Source organism: Peromyscus eremicus, chromosome 2 (genome assembly GCF_949786415.1).
Source record: "Peromyscus eremicus chromosome 2, PerEre_H2_v1, whole genome shotgun sequence".
Taxonomy (NCBI): Eukaryota; Metazoa; Chordata; class Mammalia; order Rodentia; family Cricetidae; genus Peromyscus; species Peromyscus eremicus.
This window is the reverse complement of record NC_081417.1, coordinates 129,832,854-129,852,796: the sequence shown is the minus strand read 5'-3', so window position 1 is coordinate 129,852,796 and position 19,943 is coordinate 129,832,854. Positions and strand designations below refer to the sequence as shown.

Here is a 19,943-nt window from a genome sequence, read left to right as displayed (position 1 = left end):
TCCTGTGGCCATGGTGTTTATCACGGCAATAGAAAACTGACTAGAACAAAGGTCATCTTTACATACACTGCGAATTTGAGACTAACTTAGAATAAATAAAATCTTGTCTCAAAAAAGACATATTTGGCCAGGTGGTGGTGGAGCACGCCTTTAATCCCAGCGCTTGGGAGGCAGAGGCAGGCAGATCTTTGAGTTCGAGACCAGCCTGGTCTACAAAGAGAGTTCTGAGATAAACAACTAGGTGGCAGGGATCGGGTGAATATACTTGTTGGCTCTCCTGACTACTCTTTGTAAAGCAGGTTCTAGGCTGTTCCTTTGTTTACTTCCTTCTTAGCACTCCTCATAACCTGTAATTACTTTATGTATTTACTTCCACTTGCATAAAGCAGAATCAGGTAAACTAAAGGAGGGCTGCAGCGTTGACCATTCTTAGTGGAGGCAGTGCCTGTCACTCATCAGATGTTTTCAGTAAATCGAGGTCTGAATGGATAGCGCAGAGGGAAAACAAAGCCCACAAAGCCAGGTGGAGATGTTCGATCCTTGGACAAAGTCAGAGGGATGAAGAGTCTACATTGAAGCCTGGTGGTGCCTTTAATCCCAGCAGTCAGGAGGCAGAGGCAGGTGGATCTCTGGGTTCGAGGCCAGCCTGGTCTACAGGGTGAGTTCCAGGACAGACAGGGCTGCACAGAGAAACCCTGTCTTGAATACAAAAACCAAACCTTGACTACCAGGCTGTGTTCCACAAACCCATCGTACAGTCCCAGACCAGATAAATCAGGCTCCGAAGCGTGCTATTCCACGGTTCCCAAAGAGGGCAGCACTAGGCTACGACTACGGGCTCTGTCGCAGAGCATGAGACGCTTACAGGAGACCGCCCTGGTTGGTGACGTGCACGGAGGAAAGTTTGCGCCACCCCTGCCTTTCTTCTCCCAGCTGGAACGCTGATCCTTGTTGTTGCTCAGAAGAGGCCTCCGGATACCTGGCCTCCACTCCGATTTCGGCATATACCCGGAAGGATGAAGAAAGAAAGGGGCCGCCTTTGGCAGGACACGTAGTCACCACGTGGATGGGGTAGCCGAGAGAAAAAAAGAAGAGCACCTGCTGGGGTGACTAGCACTACCGCGGCGCCTTTAAGGCCAGAGCAGGAGGCGTGGCCTTGAAGTATGTCCCGGCAGGGGGAGGGTCTTTCAGGTGACGTAAGGCCGAGCAGAGGGCGTGGCTTCTCCATGCCTGGCAGCCAGGAAAGGGGCGGAGCTCGCGATGACGAGACACCTGGGAGGGGGCAGGCGTTCATTGATAAAAACGCCGGGCTCCCTCGGGCGCGATCGCAGCGTAGAGAAACCAGGCAGCGCCACGCGCAGCCGGGGCCGGGCGGAACCGAGAACTAGCTCGGGCCGGCGCTGCGCCGCGCCGCCCGCATGGAGCCAGCCGCCGGCTTCCTGTCCCCGCGCCCCTTCCCGCGCGCGGCCGCACCGCCCGCGCCCCCCGCCGGCCCGGGGCCGCCTTCTAGTGCCTCGCCGCGGTCGGAGCCTGAGGTGCTGGCCGGGCCACCAGCGCCGGACCCGGGTCGCCTCATCACCGACCCGTGCAGCGGCCGTACCTACATCAAGGGCCGCTTGTTAGGCAAGGTAGGTCGGGGGCTTTGGGGTGGCGCTGACGGAGGTGGAGGAGAGCCCTCCGGGCCCGACCGTGCCTCTCCGGAGCGCCCAGGCCGATGCATCTTCCTCCTCCTAGGGAGGCTTCGCCCGCTGCTATGAAGCCACTGACACAGAGACTGGTGTAGCCTACGCGGTCAAAGTCATCCCGCAGAGCCGCGTCGCTAAGCCGCATCAGCGCGAGAAGGTGGGTCCAAGCCCTGAGGACCAAGGGGTAGGGAGGGGATGGTGGCGTGGGAACCCTGGAAAGATGACGATCTCGGGCCCTTGTCGCAGATCCTAAACGAGATCGAGTTGCACCGAGATCTTCAGCACCGCCATATCGTTCGCTTTTCGCACCATTTCGAGGATGCTGACAACATATACATTTTCCTGGAGCTCTGTAGCCGAAAGGTCCGGAATAAGGGGGATTCATCGGGGACAGGGTTGGGAAAGGAGGATCCTTAATATCCAAAGCTGGGTTCCTGTCATCCTTAACAAGCACAGATGGAGGGCGGGTCTGGGGAGGCAAACAGGGACTGAAACTGGCTTTCTGCAGTCCCTGGCTCACATCTGGAAGGCCCGGCACACCCTGTTGGAACCAGAGGTTCGCTACTACCTGCGTCAGATCCTTTCAGGCCTCAAGTACTTGCACCAGAGGGGTATCTTGCACAGAGACCTCAAGCTAGGTGAGATTCCTGGGTCTGGTACGAAAGGTGGGAATCTGGAGAGGGAAGAGAGGGAGTGAAGAAGGATCCGACACGTCTCTCTGCCACTGTCTAGGAAATTTTTTCATCACTGATAACATGGAACTGAAGGTGGGGGATTTTGGGCTGGCAGCTCGGTTAGAGCCCCCGGAGCAGAGGAAAAAGTAAGTGAGGGGATGATGGCCACAGTCTGTATATGACACAGATGATGGACAGTGTGACAGTGTGTATGTGGAAAGCAAGGTGACCTGATGTGTGCTTGGGATAAACAGGGATGGGGTGATGGGCTGTCCGTATGTGTGAGGGTAGAGGTGGCAACCTAGGACAACAGTCTTAATGTGGCACAGATGGTGGGTGCCCTGAGTCCCTGACACAGAGAGGAGTCTAAGGATTTTTGGAACTGTATGGCTGACCCTGTGTTGGATGGGGAAAACAGGCCAGGCCGTGAGCATGTATGTGAGACAGACTGAGTGTGGGAATGACAGGACATGCCACTCTGTGTCAGGGTGTGTGTAACACAGATAGCATGTGTGGCAGGTGAGTGTCTATGGAGGGTATGGCAGCTGGTGTTGGTTGTGTGCAGCACAGACTGTGGGAGGTGACAGCCTAATGAGTGTTTGACAGACGGGAGTGGGGGAAGGGATCAGTCCTGGCCCCTCTGTATTGACCTTGGGAGAGGGGGCTGTGATGGGGTCAGGGCCTCCTCCTGTGCTGCGGAGCAGCTGAGCAGCTGGACTAGACGGGTGGGTGAGGACTCAGCTGCCATTCCCAGCATCCATTGTCCCAAGACAAGCAGGAGCTCTCTGGCCTTTGGTGACAGGCAGCTGCTTTGTCTGAACTCACAGCAGGGGCAGGAATGGGGCGGGTGCTGGGCTGGGTCTGAGCCTTCCCCTCTCCGCCCTACCCTCTTTCAGGACCATCTGTGGCACTCCCAACTATGTGGCTCCAGAAGTGCTGCTGAGACAAGGCCATGGCCCCGAGGCAGATGTGTGGTCACTTGGTTGTGTCATGTGAGTGCCAAGGTCATTGGCAGACAGGTGCATGGACGGGGTGTTCCCACTACTTGACTCCTGACCTCCCGTTCCTGGACACAGGTACACACTCCTGTGTGGGAGCCCCCCATTTGAGACAGCTGACCTGAAGGAGACGTACCGCTGCATCAAGCAGGTTCACTACACGCTGCCTGCCAGCCTCTCACTGCCTGCCCGTCAGCTCCTGGCTGCCATCCTTCGGGCCTCACCCCGAGACCGCCCCTCTATTGAACAGATCCTACGCCATGACTTCTTTACGAAGGTCTGTGGTTCTCCAGACCCCAGCAGTTCAGTCTGCATGTTCTCAAAGGACAGATGGGAGCGGGACCCTTGGGGTCTCACTTCTCTGTTTGCATGGCTCTCTTCCTCAGGGCTACACCCCTGATCGGCTCCCTGTCAGCAGCTGTGTGACTGTCCCAGATCTGACACCCCCCAACCCTGCGAGGAGTCTGTTTGCCAAAGTTACCAAGAGCCTGTTTGGCAGGAAAAAGAACAAGAGTGAGTCAGGTGTTGGTGGGTTGAGGGCATAGAGCAGTAGAGTGCTTGTTACATTCATTTGAGTAGGGGATGTTCCAGGTGTGGGCGTCTGTAGACTCTTGGGGAGAACATGTGTTGTCTAGACACTTGGGAAGACCTGCCTGTGTGTGAAATGTGGTCAGGCGGACACTGAGGGCTGTATCCTCCCTTCCCCCAGATAAGAACCATTCTGAGGAGCGGGATAATGTCTCCTGCTTGGTGAGCGGCCTGATGCGCACATCCCTCGGTCATCCAGATGTCAGGCCTGAGGTGAGGTGCTCACGTGAGCATTATTCCCCTGACTCACCCTGACCCTAGCAGCTGAGGGAAGCCCAGCATAAATGGCTGATGAAGCATCCAACCTCGTGGTGGCCTAATTGGCTGTGTCTCATTAGCCAGCTGAGGCTGACCTGGGGTGCCCTGAGAGCCACCAGGGACAGGGCTGGGCCACTGGACTTTCAAGGATTTGAATTCTGGGGCCTAATCTTACTCCCTCTCTACCCAACTGTCCAGGCTCCAGCAGCTTCAGGTCTGGCCCCTGCCAGCTTGGTAGAGACAGCCGCTGAGGACAGTTCACCCCGTGGGACACTGGCAAGCAGTGGAGATGGTGAGGAGCCGGAAGATGAGAGGTGCTGGAGGTGGCTGGGGTGGCGACCAGGGGCTAGAAGGACGTAGCTGGCTGAGGAGGGACATGACCTGGGCCCAGGGAGGCTATTCCCTAAATGTCAGTATCCTGTTCCCTCAGGGTTTGAAGAAGGTTTGACGGTGGCCACAGTGGTAGAATCTGCCCTCTGTGCACTGAGGAACTGTGTGGCCTTCATGCCCCCAGGTAAGGCTGGGCTCTGGTACATGTGAATAGTTTGGCAAGTTCTTTTTTGTTTTTGTTTTTGTTTTTGTTTTTTTGTTTTTTTGAGACAGGGTTTCTCTGTGTAGCTTTGCGCCTTTCCTGGAGCTCACTTGGTAGCCCAGGCTGGCCTCGAACTCACAGAGATCCGCCTGCCTCTGCCTCCCGAGTGCTGGGATTAAAGGCGTGCGCCACCACCGCCCGCCTTGGCAAGTGCTTTTGGACCTAGAAGCCAGGGGAAAGTCTTCACTCCCTCCTCTCCTGTAACAGCGGAACAGAACCCAGCCCCACTGGCACAGCCAGAGCCTCTGGTGTGGGTCAGCAAGTGGGTTGATTACTCCAACAAGTTTGGCTTCGGGTATCAGCTGTCCAGCCGCCGCGTAGCCGTCCTCTTCAACGATGGCACACACATGGCCCTGTCAGCCAATAGGAAGTAAGTGCTGTTTTGGGGTGCTCTGTATTTAGGGTGCTGTTGTCCCAGGCAGGGTTGCACCTTGGCACTTCTCTGCTCGGGGGTCTGGGGTCTCAGATCCACAGCGGGGGAACGAAGGAACGATAATGCCAGGGCTCCTCTTCTCTGCATTACCCACTTTCCAGGATTGTGCACTACAACCCCACCAGCACGAAGCACTTCTCCTTCTCTGTGGGGTCTGTACCCCGTGCCCTGCAGCCTCAGCTGGGCATCCTGCGGTATTTCACCTCCTACATGGAGCAGCACCTCATGAAGGTGTGTGTGGGGGCTGCTGTGGGGGCCGCTTGAGGGACTAATGCACCTTGCTATCCTCTGATTCTCCGCTGTTGGTGATGGGGGAGGGGTGGCCCGAACAGAGATAGTGGCTGAACCTGTAAGGGCAAGAGCCGTCCAGAGGGAGAGACCCAGTTCATGCCAGTCTGGTGACCCGACCTGCCTGTTCTCCCAGGGCGGAGATCTGCCCAGTGTGGAAGAGGTGGAGGTGCCGGTCCCGCCCCTGTTGTTACAGTGGGTCAAGACTGATCAGGCCCTCCTCATGCTGTTTAGTGACGGCACTGTCCAGGTAAGAGCCCCTCCTCGCTTTGGAGGGAAGTCGGGTAGGCCCAGGGTTCTGGGAAGGTCTGTGAATGCCCAAGCCCCCGGACACTTGTTACCTTCCGTGCGCAGGTGAACTTCTATGGGGACCACACCAAGTTGATCCTCAGTGGCTGGGAGCCTCTCCTCGTGACTTTTGTGGCCCGGAATCGCAGCGCTTGTACTTACCTCGCCTCCCACCTGCGGCAGCTGGGCTGCTCCCCAGACCTGCGGCAGCGACTGCGCTACGCTCTGCAGCTGCTCAGGGATCGAAGTCCTGCTTAGGTTCCCACCTGCAGAGCAGGCTGTGATCCAGACCCCAGGCCTGTGCCTGAAAAAGACTCTGGCCCTTGCCTTTGTGGCCCTTCCTGTCCCTTTGGTGCCTCACTGGGGGCTCTGGGCTGAATCCCCCAGGGAATCAGGGACCAGTTTTACTACAGTTGGGGATGGCTTGCCCTCCCTGTCTCTTACCCTCTCTCCCTGAGATAAGCCTGAGCCTTAGCTCCCAGCTAGGGGGCGTTATTTATGGACCACTTTTATTTATTAACAGACATTTATTTATTGGGATGTGAGCCCCAGGGGGGCCTCCTCCTGGGATAATAAACCGTTTTTAAGAACTTGAAGGCCTTATCATTCCCAGTAGACCGCGTGGACAGTCGCCACGGCAAACAGCGAAGTGTTGGTGAAGGTGGCAGAGGCCAGTCCATCGTGCACCGCATCCCAGAGTGCACGGCTGACCACGTGCACACCCTGCCTCTCGCGTGGCCCCAGCACCACGCTGCACACCAGTTTGTAGCGGGGTAGGCTGAGCTCCCGCACACGAATGCGTATCTGTTCACACAGAGCCTGCGCCAGTTTCCCCGCCTCGGTACCCGAGTAGCACACGTTGCTCAGCTCGGCTTCCAGCGCTGCCTCCAGGGCCCGCTGAGCGCTTGCTGCTTCCCAGCGCTCCCCCGGTGCCGGTTCTGTGCGGTAGGAGGGTGCCATGCGACGGGCAGGCATCAGGGGTAGCCCAGAAAAGCTAACTCGTGCACCTAAAGGGGGCATTGGGCCCAGGGATAGTCGTCGACCTCCAGGACCTACTAGGGGTCCTGCCAGTGAGTTGCGGCGGGAAAAGGATGGGTGTACGCTCAGCAGGGAGCCACGACGGGAGGCTGGGCCTGGGCCTGTAGGTCGGGTCTCATTAACGCTGGGCAGGTGACCTCCAGACTTCCCTGGTGGTAATTTCAGAGCCAGGTCTTTGGTAGTCTCCTCTTCCTGGCGTCCAGATGGCAAAGTCCTGCCAGCCATGGACTTGCCTGCTGGAAGATCCACACTTAGGAGTGACCCTCCCTGGCAGAGAGCTCCCTACACCTAGCCTCTTGCTCAGCGAAGTTAAGATTTGTGTGTGTGTTTGAGACAATGTCTCACATGGCCTCCAACTTGTGTAGCTGAGGCCGGCCTTGAACTCCATCCCCCTGCCTCCAACTCCTGAGTGATGGGATTGCAGGATGTGTGACCACACTCAGTGCCTCCCTCGTAGACTATAGGCATATATCACCATGTCTAGCTCCTCCATATCCCTTTCTTACCTGTGTCTTTGGAACTAGTAGATCAATTGGGGGTGCGTGGGCTGCTTAGAGAAGAAGGTTAAGAGCTGTTAGAGATATAATCAAGGGAAGGCGTTGCTTAGATAATGATCATGGAACCTCTGCCCAGAGTTCTTTTCCCTTGGTCACTTTGGAGGCTGACTGGGTGAGCAGTAAGTCCACTTCCTTTTCCCCCTCCCGCTTGATTTCACCAGCAGAATGGCAACAAGAAGCTGGTTTCTGGGTTTCCTCAGTCCATACCCAGAAGGGACAGACCCGACTCCGTCACTCCCATAGATCTCTCTAGCCTCAGAAGTACAGAATTTAATCGTCTTCCCTGCTCTAAGTAGGGTGTGACTTCTCTTGACCTCCCGCATCTGGAGGCAGGTGACGAGTGAGGTAACTTCCATCCTCGTCCTTAGGTCTCTCCTTCCAGCAGAATCATCTGTGGGATGGATGCCCTCGTCCCCCGAAACTCCCTCAGGCACCTGACTCACCTGCAGCCTTTGGCCTCCAAGCTCTGCTGGCCTCAGAGTCTTTACTGAGCTGCCCTGACGGGCCTGTGGGCAGGGAAGACTTGTGTTGTGCAGTTACCATGGGGCTGCTGTAGCAAGCATGCCCCTCCTTCCCAGAACGCCTCCCTCCAGCCAAACTCTGGAATAACCTAAGTGTTAATGCTATGGGCACCTGCTGGGGGGAGAGAGAGTGCCCTGACTTATGGGGGGGGGTGGCATCCACAGGGGCTTGGAGTTCTAGAGTATTGCAGATGAGGGGGTGGGTGTGCTCATCAGAAGCGTGCTTGCTTTTGAGCCACTATTTTTTATGAGGTGGCCAGTCATCTGGCCTGGCCATTTGTGAACAAGCCACAGGGGCCTGGGATATGCTAAAACCTTGAGACTATGGGGGCGGCTTCTTAGGAATCTAGTATCTGGGCTCACAGGAAAGAGTACGTCATAGTTTTACATTTTCCCATCAGCCTCAACAAGGACAAACATTTCCGCTTCAGGGCACAGCTAGGGTGGGGCTTGGATGACTTCCTTACTTCAGAGCTGTGTGCTGAGGAGGGGAGGCCCTTTTGGCTCAGCGGGAAAGACCCAGGCCTAACATAGCCATGAGTCAGTGGTGAATCTAAATCCAGTCTCTTGACCTTTGCTGACCCACTCAGGTGCCCTGGGACTTGTCCGCAGCTGGCCACACCTCCTTCATGCCCCAGTATCTAGAATATAATGCCTCTCTCCCTAGGGATGGTTGCTTCCCAGGGATGCCAGAGGCTCTATTACTTCTGTCAGAACTCAACTCTCCCACTCTGGGAGGCATGGGGCTGCCCCCTCCCAGGCAAACTAAGTCTGAGCTCTGAAAACCACACTTAGGGGTGAGAATTTTCCTGATGAGGTGATGTTTCAGGCCTGGCTATCCCGGTTTTAAACTGAACCCGTAGGGAAGGGACTGGGAAGGCTGAAGTCTTGAATTCTGAACCCAGTGTAGGCAGGAGCCGGCACTAGGACCCTCGAAGTCTTCTTAGGGCTCTTCTGAAATATTTTTCTGGGCGGATAGGGAGATGGGCGGGGCCTCCTCAGGCTCAGCTCCAGTTTCCATGGAAACTCACAGGCTTCCAACCCAGCCGCTGCCCGGGCAGGCTCCCAACCTGGGCCTCATCTACCACCAGCTTCTCCGGGATTATAGGCCTTTCTAGCCTCAGCTTCTTTGGGCCCTCTCTGTACCTGCAACCCTTCCCTGAACCTCAGGCCTTCTTTAGGGGCCTGGGCCTTTTTTCTCCTTGACCTTCAGCTCCTCCACAAACAGGCCTGCACAGCTCCTGCCCTCCCTCTCAGGCCTCTCCCCTCACTAGCTCTTGGCCTGGTTGGGCCTCCTAGGCCATTCCACCCTTTGCCCTGCTGCTCATCCCTCCTATGGAGAACCCAGGACTGACTGTGCATGGGCAGGCTGCACCCTTTTCCACAGCGCTCCGAAGCCTTGTCAACAACCCCTGGTACAGGTGAGGCAGTGCCCCCCGCCCCCCCCCCGGGGGGGTGGTGTCCCTAGCTGGCTCTCATGGACCTATGAATTTGAGGAGGCTAAGGTGAAGAGGCCGGGAAGGAGCACTTAGCCTCCCTGGTGAACTCAGTCTATGAGGAAGTCAAGTAGGGAGGATGTCTACTGGCCTGTGTCCATGCTAGCCTGAGAGTCAGAGGTGGGGGCAGTGGGGGGTAGGGAGGAGGGAGGGCAGCTGTGTGAACTCAGGCAAAGCCCTTCCTTCCCTGGACTGAGGAAGGAATCCTCAACCCCCTCGGCCCTGAAAGGCGGAATTTGACTTGTCTCACTCCCATTGGGTATTCGACTAAGTGCTGGACTTCTTTCCTTGAAGAGACAGAGGAGCAGAGAACTCTAGGGATTCAGAACAGGAGCGAAACACAAAGCATTGGGTCAGAGACCCAGACAGGAAGTAGTTCAAGGTTGCTGACCGCCCACTGCTTGCCCAAGAAGCTCCTGCTGTCTGGAACCGGGAATAGAGTTTACTGGGGGCAGGGCTGGTGACGGGAGACTGCGGCTTCCCATCCCCACCCCATCCCCACCGCCTCAGGCTGCCTGCTCCCCAGGGTTAGCCACTGTCATAGTTCTCTCTCTTTTTTTTTTGAGGGCAGAGTGTCACAGTCTGGCCTAAAGAGTGGGCCCTTAGGCCTTGAGCCTGTGAGTCGGAGGGAGGCCCTGGCAGCTGAAGCTTTCTCCTCAGCCTCCCCCTCTACCTTAGGCAGCGCTTCAGAGGCCCAGAGGCTGGGGCCGGAAGTGATTATGCAGATGGAAAATGTGGTCTCACCTCATGATGGCGCATCACTTGCCATGTCTGTCTACAGTCAGTGTGCTCTGTACCCCACATCCTCACACCCTCCTACGGGAAGGAGAGTGAAAATGCTGAGGTGGCATCTCGGGGGAGCCAGGACTCAGACTGGGGAGCAGCGATCAGACTGGCTTTGGTGAACCCCGGTTTGACCAAGCGTAGTCAACTCCTCTGAGACCCGTGGTCATGGCTGAGCAGCCTGAGAGACAAAGATAGAAAGTCCCAGGGTGGAGCTGAGACTAGGAACAGAGACTAGCATTTAGGCCTGTGTCTCCCAGACGTGGGCTTTGACCTTACATCAAAAGAAGCTGAGTGAGTCCCGGGGTGGCAGAGGCAAGCTGGAAGTGTGATCCAGGGTCAAGATTCCCTTCTGGCTCCCTGTCCTCTCTTCCGCAGCGACGTCTGCTTTGTGGTTGGTCGAGAACGGCAGGAGGTGTTTGCCCACCGGTGCTTGCTGGCCTGTAGATGCAACTTCTTCCAGAGACTTTTGGGCACAGAGCCAGGCCCGGGGGTACCCAGTCCTGTGGTGTTAAGCACTGTGCCGGCTGAGGCCTTCTTAGCTGTGCTGGAGTTCCTGTATACCAACAGTGTCAAGCTGCACAGCTGCTCTGTGAGCTTACCAAGCAGGGGTCCGGGTAGGAGAGAGGCTGGGGATACGAGAGGCCGGAGTCTGCCCATTACACTGTGGGTCAAGGGGCAGGGAAACTCCCTTCTGCTTCCTCAACCACCCCGCCCCCCATGCAGGTGTTGGAGGTGCTGACAGCAGCTGTGGAATATGGGCTGGAGGAACTTCGAGAGGTGGGTGTCTCAGGCAAGGCAACTTGCTTCCCTTGCCTTTCAGTTCCTAGCCTCCTTCACACAGTCTGACCGTCTCACACAGACAGAAGGAGGTACACAGGATCTGCACATGCTCAGTGTGCGCTGAGTGAGCGTCGGAAGTACTTGTGGCTGGTTCTGCAGTACAGGGGTAAATTGGCTTTGGCCGGTGACGGAATGGAGAGAGACACATGAAGATACTTAACATGCATGGGCCATGGTGCTTCACGCTAGTCCCAGCACTCAGAAGGCTGGGGAGGGATGGCGAGTTTAAGGCCAGCCTGAACTACCTAGGGTGTTAAGGCTAGCCTAGGCTACAGAGTGAGACTTAGTCTCAAAAAGCTAAACGTAAGTGTGATAGGCAGACTGCTGATGGATGGAGAGAGATTCCTGGAGAAGGAAAGTTGTGTTAGGGCTGGAAAACAAGTAGTTTTGTTCAGGAGAGTGGGAGCATGGCATTATAGTCACAGGGCACTCAAGGAGCTGGTTAGATGTGTGGGGTGGTTGGACTGGGAACATGGGTGCGGGGTAAACTGGAAAGGTACCAGGAGGCTGCTTCATGCAGGTGTTTCAAGAATTTTTGCTTTAGGCTGGGAGTGTAGTTCAGTGGTCGAACGCTTGCCTAGCACGCTATAGGCCCTGGGTTCAATTGCCAGCACTAGCCAGGTGTGGTGGTATATACCTCTTTTTCCAGCACTCAGTAGGCAGGGTAGAGAGGAGGATAAGACCAAGCTCACGGCCACCCTGGTCTACAGAGTGAGTTCTAGACCAGCCAGAGTTACACAGCAAGACTCTGTCTCAACTTTCCCTCCCCTGGAGTCCTCTTAATGCAAGGGGAGTGGAGATTCACTGAAAGTTTTGGGCAAAGGAGCTAAGGGGGAAAGGGACTGAGAAAAAAGGGAAAGGAAAGGGCCTGTCAGGCCAGTCAGATTAGTGTCAAAGTCAAGAGGGTGTGGTCGAGATGGAAATGGCGGTCCAAGAGGCATGGGTGGTTCTGAGACCAGACAGCTGGCACCACCCAGTGCTTCTGGAAGAGCTGGAGATGTCAACCGTGAGATTTAGGTTTCTGTCAAAAATAGAAGTGTCATCGAGTCCAGGAGGGAACAGTGGAGGAAGATAGAGAGGGAAGAGGAGGCTGGAGGTCTGGAGGGCCTCAGCGGAGACAAGTGCACCAGGGGTTGCTTTGGGCTTGGCTTTGCTAGCCTCCAGGCCCTCTAGGCTTGCTAAGTTGCAGGTCCGAACAATTCTGTTTCCCAAATCTACACAGTCAAGGCGGCTCTGGGGCTCTGGGAGTCTGGAAGACTCGTTGCTGCAAGCCTACTCACTCCTTCTAGGGTAGGACTTGGGGTCTTGATGCAAGGGTACCTCCGCACAATTCACTTTCGTTTCTGTCCCCAGTTATGCCTGGAGTTTGTGGTGAAGGTGCTGGATGTGGAGTTGGTCTGTGAGGCCCTGCAGGTGGGTACTGCTGGACAGCTCTGGGGAGGAATCTGATGTTGAGAATGTGGTCCTGGCCTCTCCACATGCCAGAAGCCTTGACTGGCTACATCTGCTAGAGAACAATATGAGGGCATGTTTGCTCAAGGATGCTGATGAGATAAACTCTGTGCCCAGATCTGTGGGTGTAGAGTACATGAGTAAGGTCATATGTAGGAGGAAGAGAGTCAAAGGGCTGGGAAAGGCAGGTGTGGTGACACACACCTTTAGTCCCAGTACTCAGGACGCAGAGGCAATTGGATCTGAGCACGAGGACAGCCAGGGCTACATAGTGGTCTTCTATTAAAAGTGGGAAATGGGGCCGGGAGGTGGTAGTGGCACATGCCTTTAATCCCAGCACTCGACTGGAGGCAGAGGCCAGAGGATCTGAGTTCGAGGCAGCCAGGGCTACATAGAGAAACCCTGTCTTAAAAAAAAAAAAAAAACAAAAAACACAAAAACACAAAAGAGTGGGAAATGGCTCTTAGCAGGGATAGAGAGGAAAGGTGGGATGTGGAGTTGAGAAGCCAAGCCTGGGCTCCAAGATGGAGTTTGAAGGACCTGAACATGGCCTCCTTTATCATCTGCCTGTGTGTTCAAGGCCACCGCGTTTTCCCCAGGTCTAATTTCATTAGACATTGCATGTGCTGTCTGTCTCCCCATTTGGATTGCTCTCAGGCTTGTGGCAGTCCCTAGTGTGCAGAGCTGGGTTACACGGCCTCTCCGGTCTCTAGCCTGACCACCTTCACTCTGCTCTCAGGTTGCTGTGACCTTTGGCCTGGGGCCGCTGCAGGAGCGGTGCATAGCCTTCATAGAGGCTCACAGCCAGGTACAGCTCCCCGTCATTATACTTGCAGCCTGTCTCTGCCCCACGCCATTCTTTTCTGCCCTGATCGATACACCGATCCATAGGAGGCGCTCCGCACCCGTGGCTTCCTGGAGCTGTCCGCCACTGCGCTGCTGCCCGTGCTACGCAGTGACAAGCTCTGCGTGGATGAGGCTGAGCTGGTCAAGGCAGCCCGAAACTGGGCGCGCGTGGGCGCCGTGAGTGGGACCCCGGGGAGGCGAGGGCGTGGGCCGCAGGAACTCGGCAAACGGGCGGCAGGGCACAGGCCGCCGCTCCGTCGGGGCTCAGGGTTCGCTTCCACAGGCGGTGTTGGAGCGACCGGTGGCCGAGGTGGCGGCTCCAGTGGTTCGAGAGCTGAGACTGGCCTTGCTGGCCCCGGCGGAGCTGAGCGCCCTAGAAGAGCAGAACCGACGGGAGCCGCTCATCCCGGTGCGGACGCGAGTAACCAGGCTCAGAGCCACTCCGCCACGTGGGGATGTGGAGCTGGGACCCTTGCCAGGGACTTCGGACTCCGTGGTGACCCGCTTTCTCCCCACAGGTGGAGCAAATTGTGGAGGCGTGGAAGTGCCACGCCCTACGGAGAGGAGATGCGGTCCGAGGCGCACCGTGCCGTCGGCGAAGGGGAACCCTGCCCCGGGATCACCACCGTTTTCTGGACCTTCGTTTCAAATGACCTACTTCCGGAACTTGGGAGGCATTCGATCGCAAGCCAAACTACAACTCCCGAGGTGCTCTGCGCTCGAAGCGGGCTTCCGCCCTCAGCAAGCCCAGCCAGCCGGATGTCGGAAGAATAGTGCTCAGTCTGGAGCAAAGCTTAAAGCCTCCGCCTAGGAGTAGGGGCGGGGCAGTGGGCACAAGGTTAGGGCCGACGCCCCGAGACCGGAAGCGCGGGTGGCCTTTCTTCCATGAGCTCACACCGCATCCTGCTGCCGGTCACTCCTCTGTGCCCCTCTATTTGGTAACGCGGTTATCTATTTACCTCATCGTCTTCAACAACAAATCAGCTTCCTGGCTCCAGGCTCAGTGCGGATTTGAGTTTCTCATCTTTTCTCCCACTCTTCCGGCCCCGTAAATAGTGCTTCTCATTTCTGCGGGTCAGGAACTGGGATCTCCTTCTTGCCTACCTCATGCCTTCTCCCTTCTAATAGCACTTTCGAGTTGGTTTAGTCTGCAGCCTCTCTTCTGCCATTTCCCCAGCCAATGGTCCCTCACTCCTTTCTCCCTCAGCGCACAGTGCATCCCTGTGATGGCTCCCCCGCTGCGACTGTCACTCCTTCCCCCGAGTCCTTTACGTTCTTAACTGCATTACAGGGCAAGCTACTAAAGTTCCTAGATATTTAGCAGTTCTTAACTCTGAATTTGGGAGTTCCAGAATTAACTTTTTTGGGGGTGGTGGGGAGGGTGAGGGATGGATAATCTCTTACAGTGTAACCCCCAGCTGGCCTAGAACTCACTATGTAAGCCAGGCTAGCCTTGAATTCACAGAGCTCCGACTGCCTTCCTGGTACAGAGATTAAAGGCATCATGGACTATTACTTCCAGCGTAAGGAAAAAAAAAAAAAAAAATCTGGCCAGTGGCGGCCTATCCCTTTGATTTTGATCACAGCCTTTGATCACAGCACTCGGAAGGCAGAGGCTGGCTGGCGGATCTCTGAATTTGAGGCCATCCTGATCTGCAGAGTGAGTACCAGGACAGCTAGAGCTACACAGAGAAAACCTGTCTCAAAAAATTAAAACAAAGACCTTTTTTTTTTTTTTTTTTTTTTTGGGGTTTTCGAGACAGGGTTTCTCTGTAACAGGCCTAGCTGTCCTGGAACTCGCTCTGTAAACATCCACCTGTCTCTGCTGGGATTAGAGGCAGGCACAAAACAAAAACCCCTTGAAGAGATGGGAAAGAGCTGGGCGGTGGTTTTAATTCCAGCACGGGAGGCAGAGCCAGGTGGATCTCTGTGAGTTCGAGGCCAGCCTGGTGTACAGAGCGAGCTCCAGGACAGGCACGAAAACTACACAGAGAAACCCTGTCTCGAAGGGAATTAAAAAAAAAAGATAGATGGGAAAGAATCTTAACTCATGCTCAGGCTGGTCTGGACTACTGGGCTGAAACAGTTCTGTCTCAGCATCCCCACCTTCAGTAGCTGGAACTACTCTCTCTCTCTCTCTCTCTCTCTCTCTCTCTCTCTCTCTCTCTATATATATATATATATATATATATATATATATTTTTTTTTTTTTTTTTTTTTTTTTCCAAGAAAAACCACCACCGCCCGGCTCCCAGCAAATAATTTTAAAAGAGTTGTAAAGCAAGGTTTAAAAATGAAGAACAGTGGACACTTTAAAAGGAAATAAAATTATAATCCTGACATACAAAACTATATTGCTTGTGGATTAGTGATGGCTACTGTATTCTCTCCAGAGGGTACCCTTGTTTGGATGTGAACACTGAAGGCAGTTTGCTGCTCGCATGCCTGTGATTCTCTTGCTTTTTTGTACTTTATTTTACACCGACCTTGGAGGCCATGTACTAAGCCTGTGCTTCCGTTAGCTTTGCTATAACATTTGATGAAAACGGCTTTCTAAATTGTTTTCAAGAACTTGGAAATCATTGACATTGAAACCACCAGTCCTTCACTCAAGGACGGAAGACTCCACCTTTCATGCAGGCTGACACTGCTGTCCTCTGATCAGGCCTGTTCCTGAGGCACACATAGCCTGGTGGAACAGGCCTGTAAGTGTAAGCACTCGGGAAGTGGACAGAGGAGGGTCGGCAGTTTGAGGCCAGCCTAGTTAGCTACATGGTGAGACCTGTTTCCAAAAACAAGATAAACTGGGCCTGGTGTCACACACCTTTAATCCCAGCACTCAGGAAAGCAGGGCCAGGCAAATCTCGGTGAGTTCAAGGCCAGCCTGGTCTGCGTGAGTTCCAGGCCACTCAGAGTTATCTATAAATAAAAACCAAACTCGTTGTGGTGGCCTATGATTTAAGCACTAAGAAGACTGAAGTAGAAATGTGGCTAGTCTGCTTGGGCAATACAGCAAAATCTAGTCTCAAAAACCAAAAACCAAGTAGCACATGATGACTCTCCTGCCTCAGCTTCCCAAGTGATAGAATTAATTACAGGCATGAACACCACACCCCAGACCCTACTGTTCAAGCCTCTATGAAAGAGGCCGATAGAAAACAAGGCTTCCAAAAACTGGATCATGAGCTGGGTGTGGTGGCTCAGGTCTGTGATCCTAGCACTGGGGAGCAGGTCACTCTGGGTTCAAGGACAGCTGTCCCTGCATTCCAGATACCTGGAATACCTGGAATACAGAATGAGAATCTTTCCAAAAACAAACAAAAAGGTGGTAGATGCTGGAGAGAAGGCTCAGCTGCTCTTGGGGAGGACCAAAGTTCAATTCCCAGCACCCAAGTCAGATAGCTCACGCCCACCTGTAATCCAGCTCCAGGGAGTCTGCTGTCTCTAGTCTCCATGCGTGTCTGAATGCCACATTCACATACCACCCCCCACCCCCGCATAGACAGTTTAAAATAAGATAAATCTGAAAGAAAAAAATGTTGACTCAAAACTGTTCCTCGTCATGGAAATGTTTGCATGAAAGGCGAAAGATGTCAGTGATATGAAGAAAAACCAGAGGATGGGTGTGCCACTTGGTTTCTGGCCTCCCAGAGGTTCAGGGCCTCAGCTGCATGGTGTAGATGGCTACAGTTTATATACATGTGTGTTTCCAGCAAGTAAGTTGCATCCTACAATCACAGAAAAACATCCTCAGGGCTGGAACTCAAGCACAGTGAAACTGTTTTCTCTTGAAGTACCCTGGGTATGCAAATTCAAAGGCCTCTCACTGGTTTGGTAAACCAGCTGTGGGAGTGTGGGTGAGCAGAACTGACCGAGAGGAAGCTGTGGATTCCAGGCTTGCTCACCCTGCTTCTCTGCCAGTTGCCTGGGACCTCGTGCTGTCTTTCCTCATGCGATCTGGGATTGGTAAATTATTGGTCCCAGTGCTGGGGTGACTGTTTCATTGTTCCAGACTGGCAGAGCACCCTCAGGTTCAGACTGAGCAGCCTGGCTCAGCACTCCGAAGCAGGACCACACAGGAGGCATGTCACCACCCTCTCTGTGGCAGTTGTCATCCAGGTTTTCTTTTTTCTATTATTATTATTATTATTATTATTATTATTATTATTATTATTATTATTGGTTTTTGAGACAGGGTCTCTCTCTATAGCCCTCGCTGTCCTAGAACTCACTATATGGACAAAGCTGGCCTTGAACTCACAGACAGCCACCTGCCTCTGCCTCCCGAGTACTGGAATCAAAGATATATGTGGGCGGTGGTGGCGCACATCTTTAATCCCAGCACTCAGAAGGCAGAGCCAGGCGGATCTCTGTGAGTGCGAGGCCAGCCTGGGCTACAAAGCGAGTTCCAGGAAAGGCGCAAAGCTACACAGAGAAACCCTGTCTCGAAAAACAAAAAAACAAAAAAACAAAAAAAAACAACAAAAAAATGTTTTGTTTTGTTTTAGAACAGTGTCTTACTCTGTGGCTTCGGCTGGTCTCAAACTCACAGAAATTCTCCAGCCTCAGCCTCTCAGGGGCTGAGATTACCAGTGTGAGCTGCCACACTCAGTAGCATCCAGTTCCTCTTGAAGGATGACTTGGGTTAGGACAAGGGGAATCGAGGAAGAACCTAGGCAGAGGGGTTGACAGGTGCAAAGTTATGGTGACCCAAACAGTGTGGTTTATTCTTGTCCAGGAAGTGGAGTGTGTTTTAAAGAGGCTCTGTCTGACAGTGGAGACTAGCCCTAGTGGAGCCTGGAATGGGATTAGGCTTGACCTATGGCATGGGGAGCCATGGAAAGGTGCTAAGCCAGAGGGTGGAGTGGGGCTAGGCTCTGCGCAGGGTGAGCTCACTTTACAAGCAGTATGGAACTTCTCACCTCAGGCTGGATGAGGTCAGTGGCCAAGACTGACTGCGCCTGGGGTGGTTCAACTCTGACTGGATCTGTTCAGTGACACCCTCATTCCTCGGAACCGCACTGATCATGCAATCAGGGTAAAAACTTTCAACACAGCTGTGAACAATGTTCCTAAAAGGAAGCGCTCCTTCTGCAAGGCTGACTAAGCCATCAGAACCTCAATGATGTGCCGAGGTTGGAATGCTATGTCTAGAGCCAAATTATCTTGGGACATCTTTGGCCCCCACAATAGCCATTTGCTGTCCTCTGTACATGACATCACATCTTTGTGGCCACGAGGTAAAGCCTTTGAAAAGTACAAATTCCTGGTTTCCAACCCACAAAAGAGCTAAGAATTCCACCAGCATTCGAGGCCTGTAGAAGTTCCCTGGCTTTGTGATTACCGGGTTACCTAACATTCCCAATAATGTGCGCCGTGGCCTTTTTGGTGTTTTTGTTTGTGTGTGTGTGTGTGTTTTGTTGTTGTTTTTGTTTTTTTCGAGACAGGGTTTCTTTGTGTAGCCCTGGCTATCCTGGAACTTGCTTTGTAGACCAGGCTGGCCTCAAACTCTGACCTTCACACTAGAAACAGCACATACACACCCAAGTACCTACCTATACATCAAATAAAATGTAATAAAATAACAAAAAAGGACAGCATTCCATGTAGCCCAAGCTAATCCCAAACCCTAAGTGGCAGAGGATGACCTCTGGTCCTACCGCCTAAGTGCTGGGATTGCAGGCCTTCATCACTAACTTTAATTTGTTTAAGGCATTTTAGTATTGATTCAGCTGCAATGTGTTTTGTGTGTGTGTGTGATGTTTGGTTGGACCATGATTTCTGACCTTTGTATGGATGAGAAGGCATGTGCCGGAGGAGGGGGGTGCATCATTCCTGGTGAGCAGTGGCTGGAACTCGGGGTGTCTGTCCATCAGGGGTAACTGGGGAAGGGTGAGGAAAGACCTCACTATGCATCTGGGTGAGGCCCTGACTGTAGCCCAGGGCTGTGTCCAGGCTCTCCAAGGCCTCTGTACAACAGGACTGGCCAGTCCTCCACCAGCAGCAGCTTAAATCAGTGCTGCCACTGGCTTGGGCATTGACATCCTGGGGACATCTCCCATGGTTAGCTGGCCAATGACAATTTCCTGCCTCCCAGCTGCCACTGTGGGTGCACAGTTCTGCTATGGAGGTTGCTTTGGGCCAGGGCTCCTTCCTCCGACTCCACAAACCTCCTAAAATATCTCCCTAGGCCCTGCTTCCTCCATCTCTTCTTCAGCCAGCCACTGACCGACCTTCCATTTCTTCATGTCTGTTTCCTGGATTTGCTCCTCCCGACAAGCTGAAGGCTCAGGAGGCTGGAAGATGAGTCTGGAGAGGTGGGCAGGACTGGAATGCCAAACAGACGCTAAATGCTTGCATCATTTTCTGTGCTAAGCGTTTTTTAAAAACAGCTTTTGCCTCAATTTTATTTGTAGAAAACAGCACAGGGCACTGCTCGCCTGCAGCTAGGGTGTAGGTGTATCACATCTGTCCATCTGTCTTCACATTGGCAGACAGGAAGCCTTTTCTATGGGGCTTTCACAGGGGCCTGGGCACCTTTGGGAGCCTGAGCTGGAGCTGTGGCCTCTGCCTTGGTTTGAGCCTTGGGCTTTGGTTGGCTAA

At 54.0% G+C, this 19,943-nt stretch overlaps 3 protein-coding genes across 3 annotated transcripts; 2 read left to right on the top strand and 1 right to left on the bottom strand.

Moving 5' to 3' along the window:
* Positions 1 to 1,418: 1,418 nt before the first annotated feature.
* Plk3 (polo like kinase 3) lies at positions 1,419 to 6,371 on the top strand. Its single transcript, XM_059254819.1, has 15 exons — positions 1,419 to 1,628; positions 1,735 to 1,842; positions 1,932 to 2,048; positions 2,194 to 2,323; positions 2,418 to 2,505; positions 3,256 to 3,351; positions 3,436 to 3,634; positions 3,744 to 3,870; positions 4,067 to 4,158; positions 4,402 to 4,495; positions 4,634 to 4,717; positions 5,003 to 5,165; positions 5,330 to 5,459; positions 5,653 to 5,766; positions 5,871 to 6,371. The coding sequence occupies exons 1-15, from the start codon at positions 1,419 to 1,421 to the stop codon at positions 6,060 to 6,062; spliced, it is 1,944 nt and encodes a 647-aa protein (XP_059110802.1). The 3' UTR covers positions 6,063 to 6,371.
* On the bottom strand, positions 6,317 to 9,834 carry Dynlt4 (dynein light chain Tctex-type 4). The gene has a single exon (XM_059254820.1). It carries the CDS (start codon positions 7,065 to 7,067, stop codon positions 6,408 to 6,410), a length of 660 nt encoding a protein of 219 aa, XP_059110803.1. The 5' UTR covers positions 7,068 to 9,834; the 3' UTR covers positions 6,317 to 6,407.
* On the top strand, positions 8,938 to 15,055 carry Btbd19 (BTB domain containing 19). Its single transcript, XM_059254822.1, is given in 10 exon segments — positions 8,938 to 9,341; positions 10,578 to 10,818; positions 10,821 to 10,913; positions 10,916 to 11,042; positions 11,730 to 11,753; positions 12,358 to 12,455; positions 13,234 to 13,302; positions 13,386 to 13,517; positions 13,624 to 13,749; positions 13,859 to 15,055. Coding segments are annotated over 10 exon segments (1,131 nt in total). The 5' UTR covers positions 8,938 to 9,255; the 3' UTR covers positions 13,994 to 15,055.
* The last annotated feature ends 4,888 nt before the right edge of the window (positions 15,056 to 19,943 follow it).

What these genes read in the sequence shown, in the direction of transcription:
- Plk3 (XM_059254819.1), top strand. Translation starts at nt 1,419, where the DNA reads ATGGAGCCAGCCGCCGGCTTCCTGTCCCCGCGCCCCTTCCCGCGCGCG. An exon ending in GCCATGACTTCTTTACGAAG is followed by an intron (nt 3,635 to 3,743) that starts GTCTGTGGTTCT and finishes TCTCTTCCTCAG; the next exon opens with GGCTACACCCCTGATCGGCT. An exon ending in TTAGTGACGGCACTGTCCAG is followed by an intron (nt 5,767 to 5,870) that starts GTAAGAGCCCCT and finishes TTCCGTGCGCAG; the next exon opens with GTGAACTTCTATGGGGACCA.
- Dynlt4 (XM_059254820.1), bottom strand. Translation starts at nt 7,067, where the DNA reads ATGGCTGGCAGGACTTTGCCATCTGGACGCCAGGAAGAGGAGACTACC.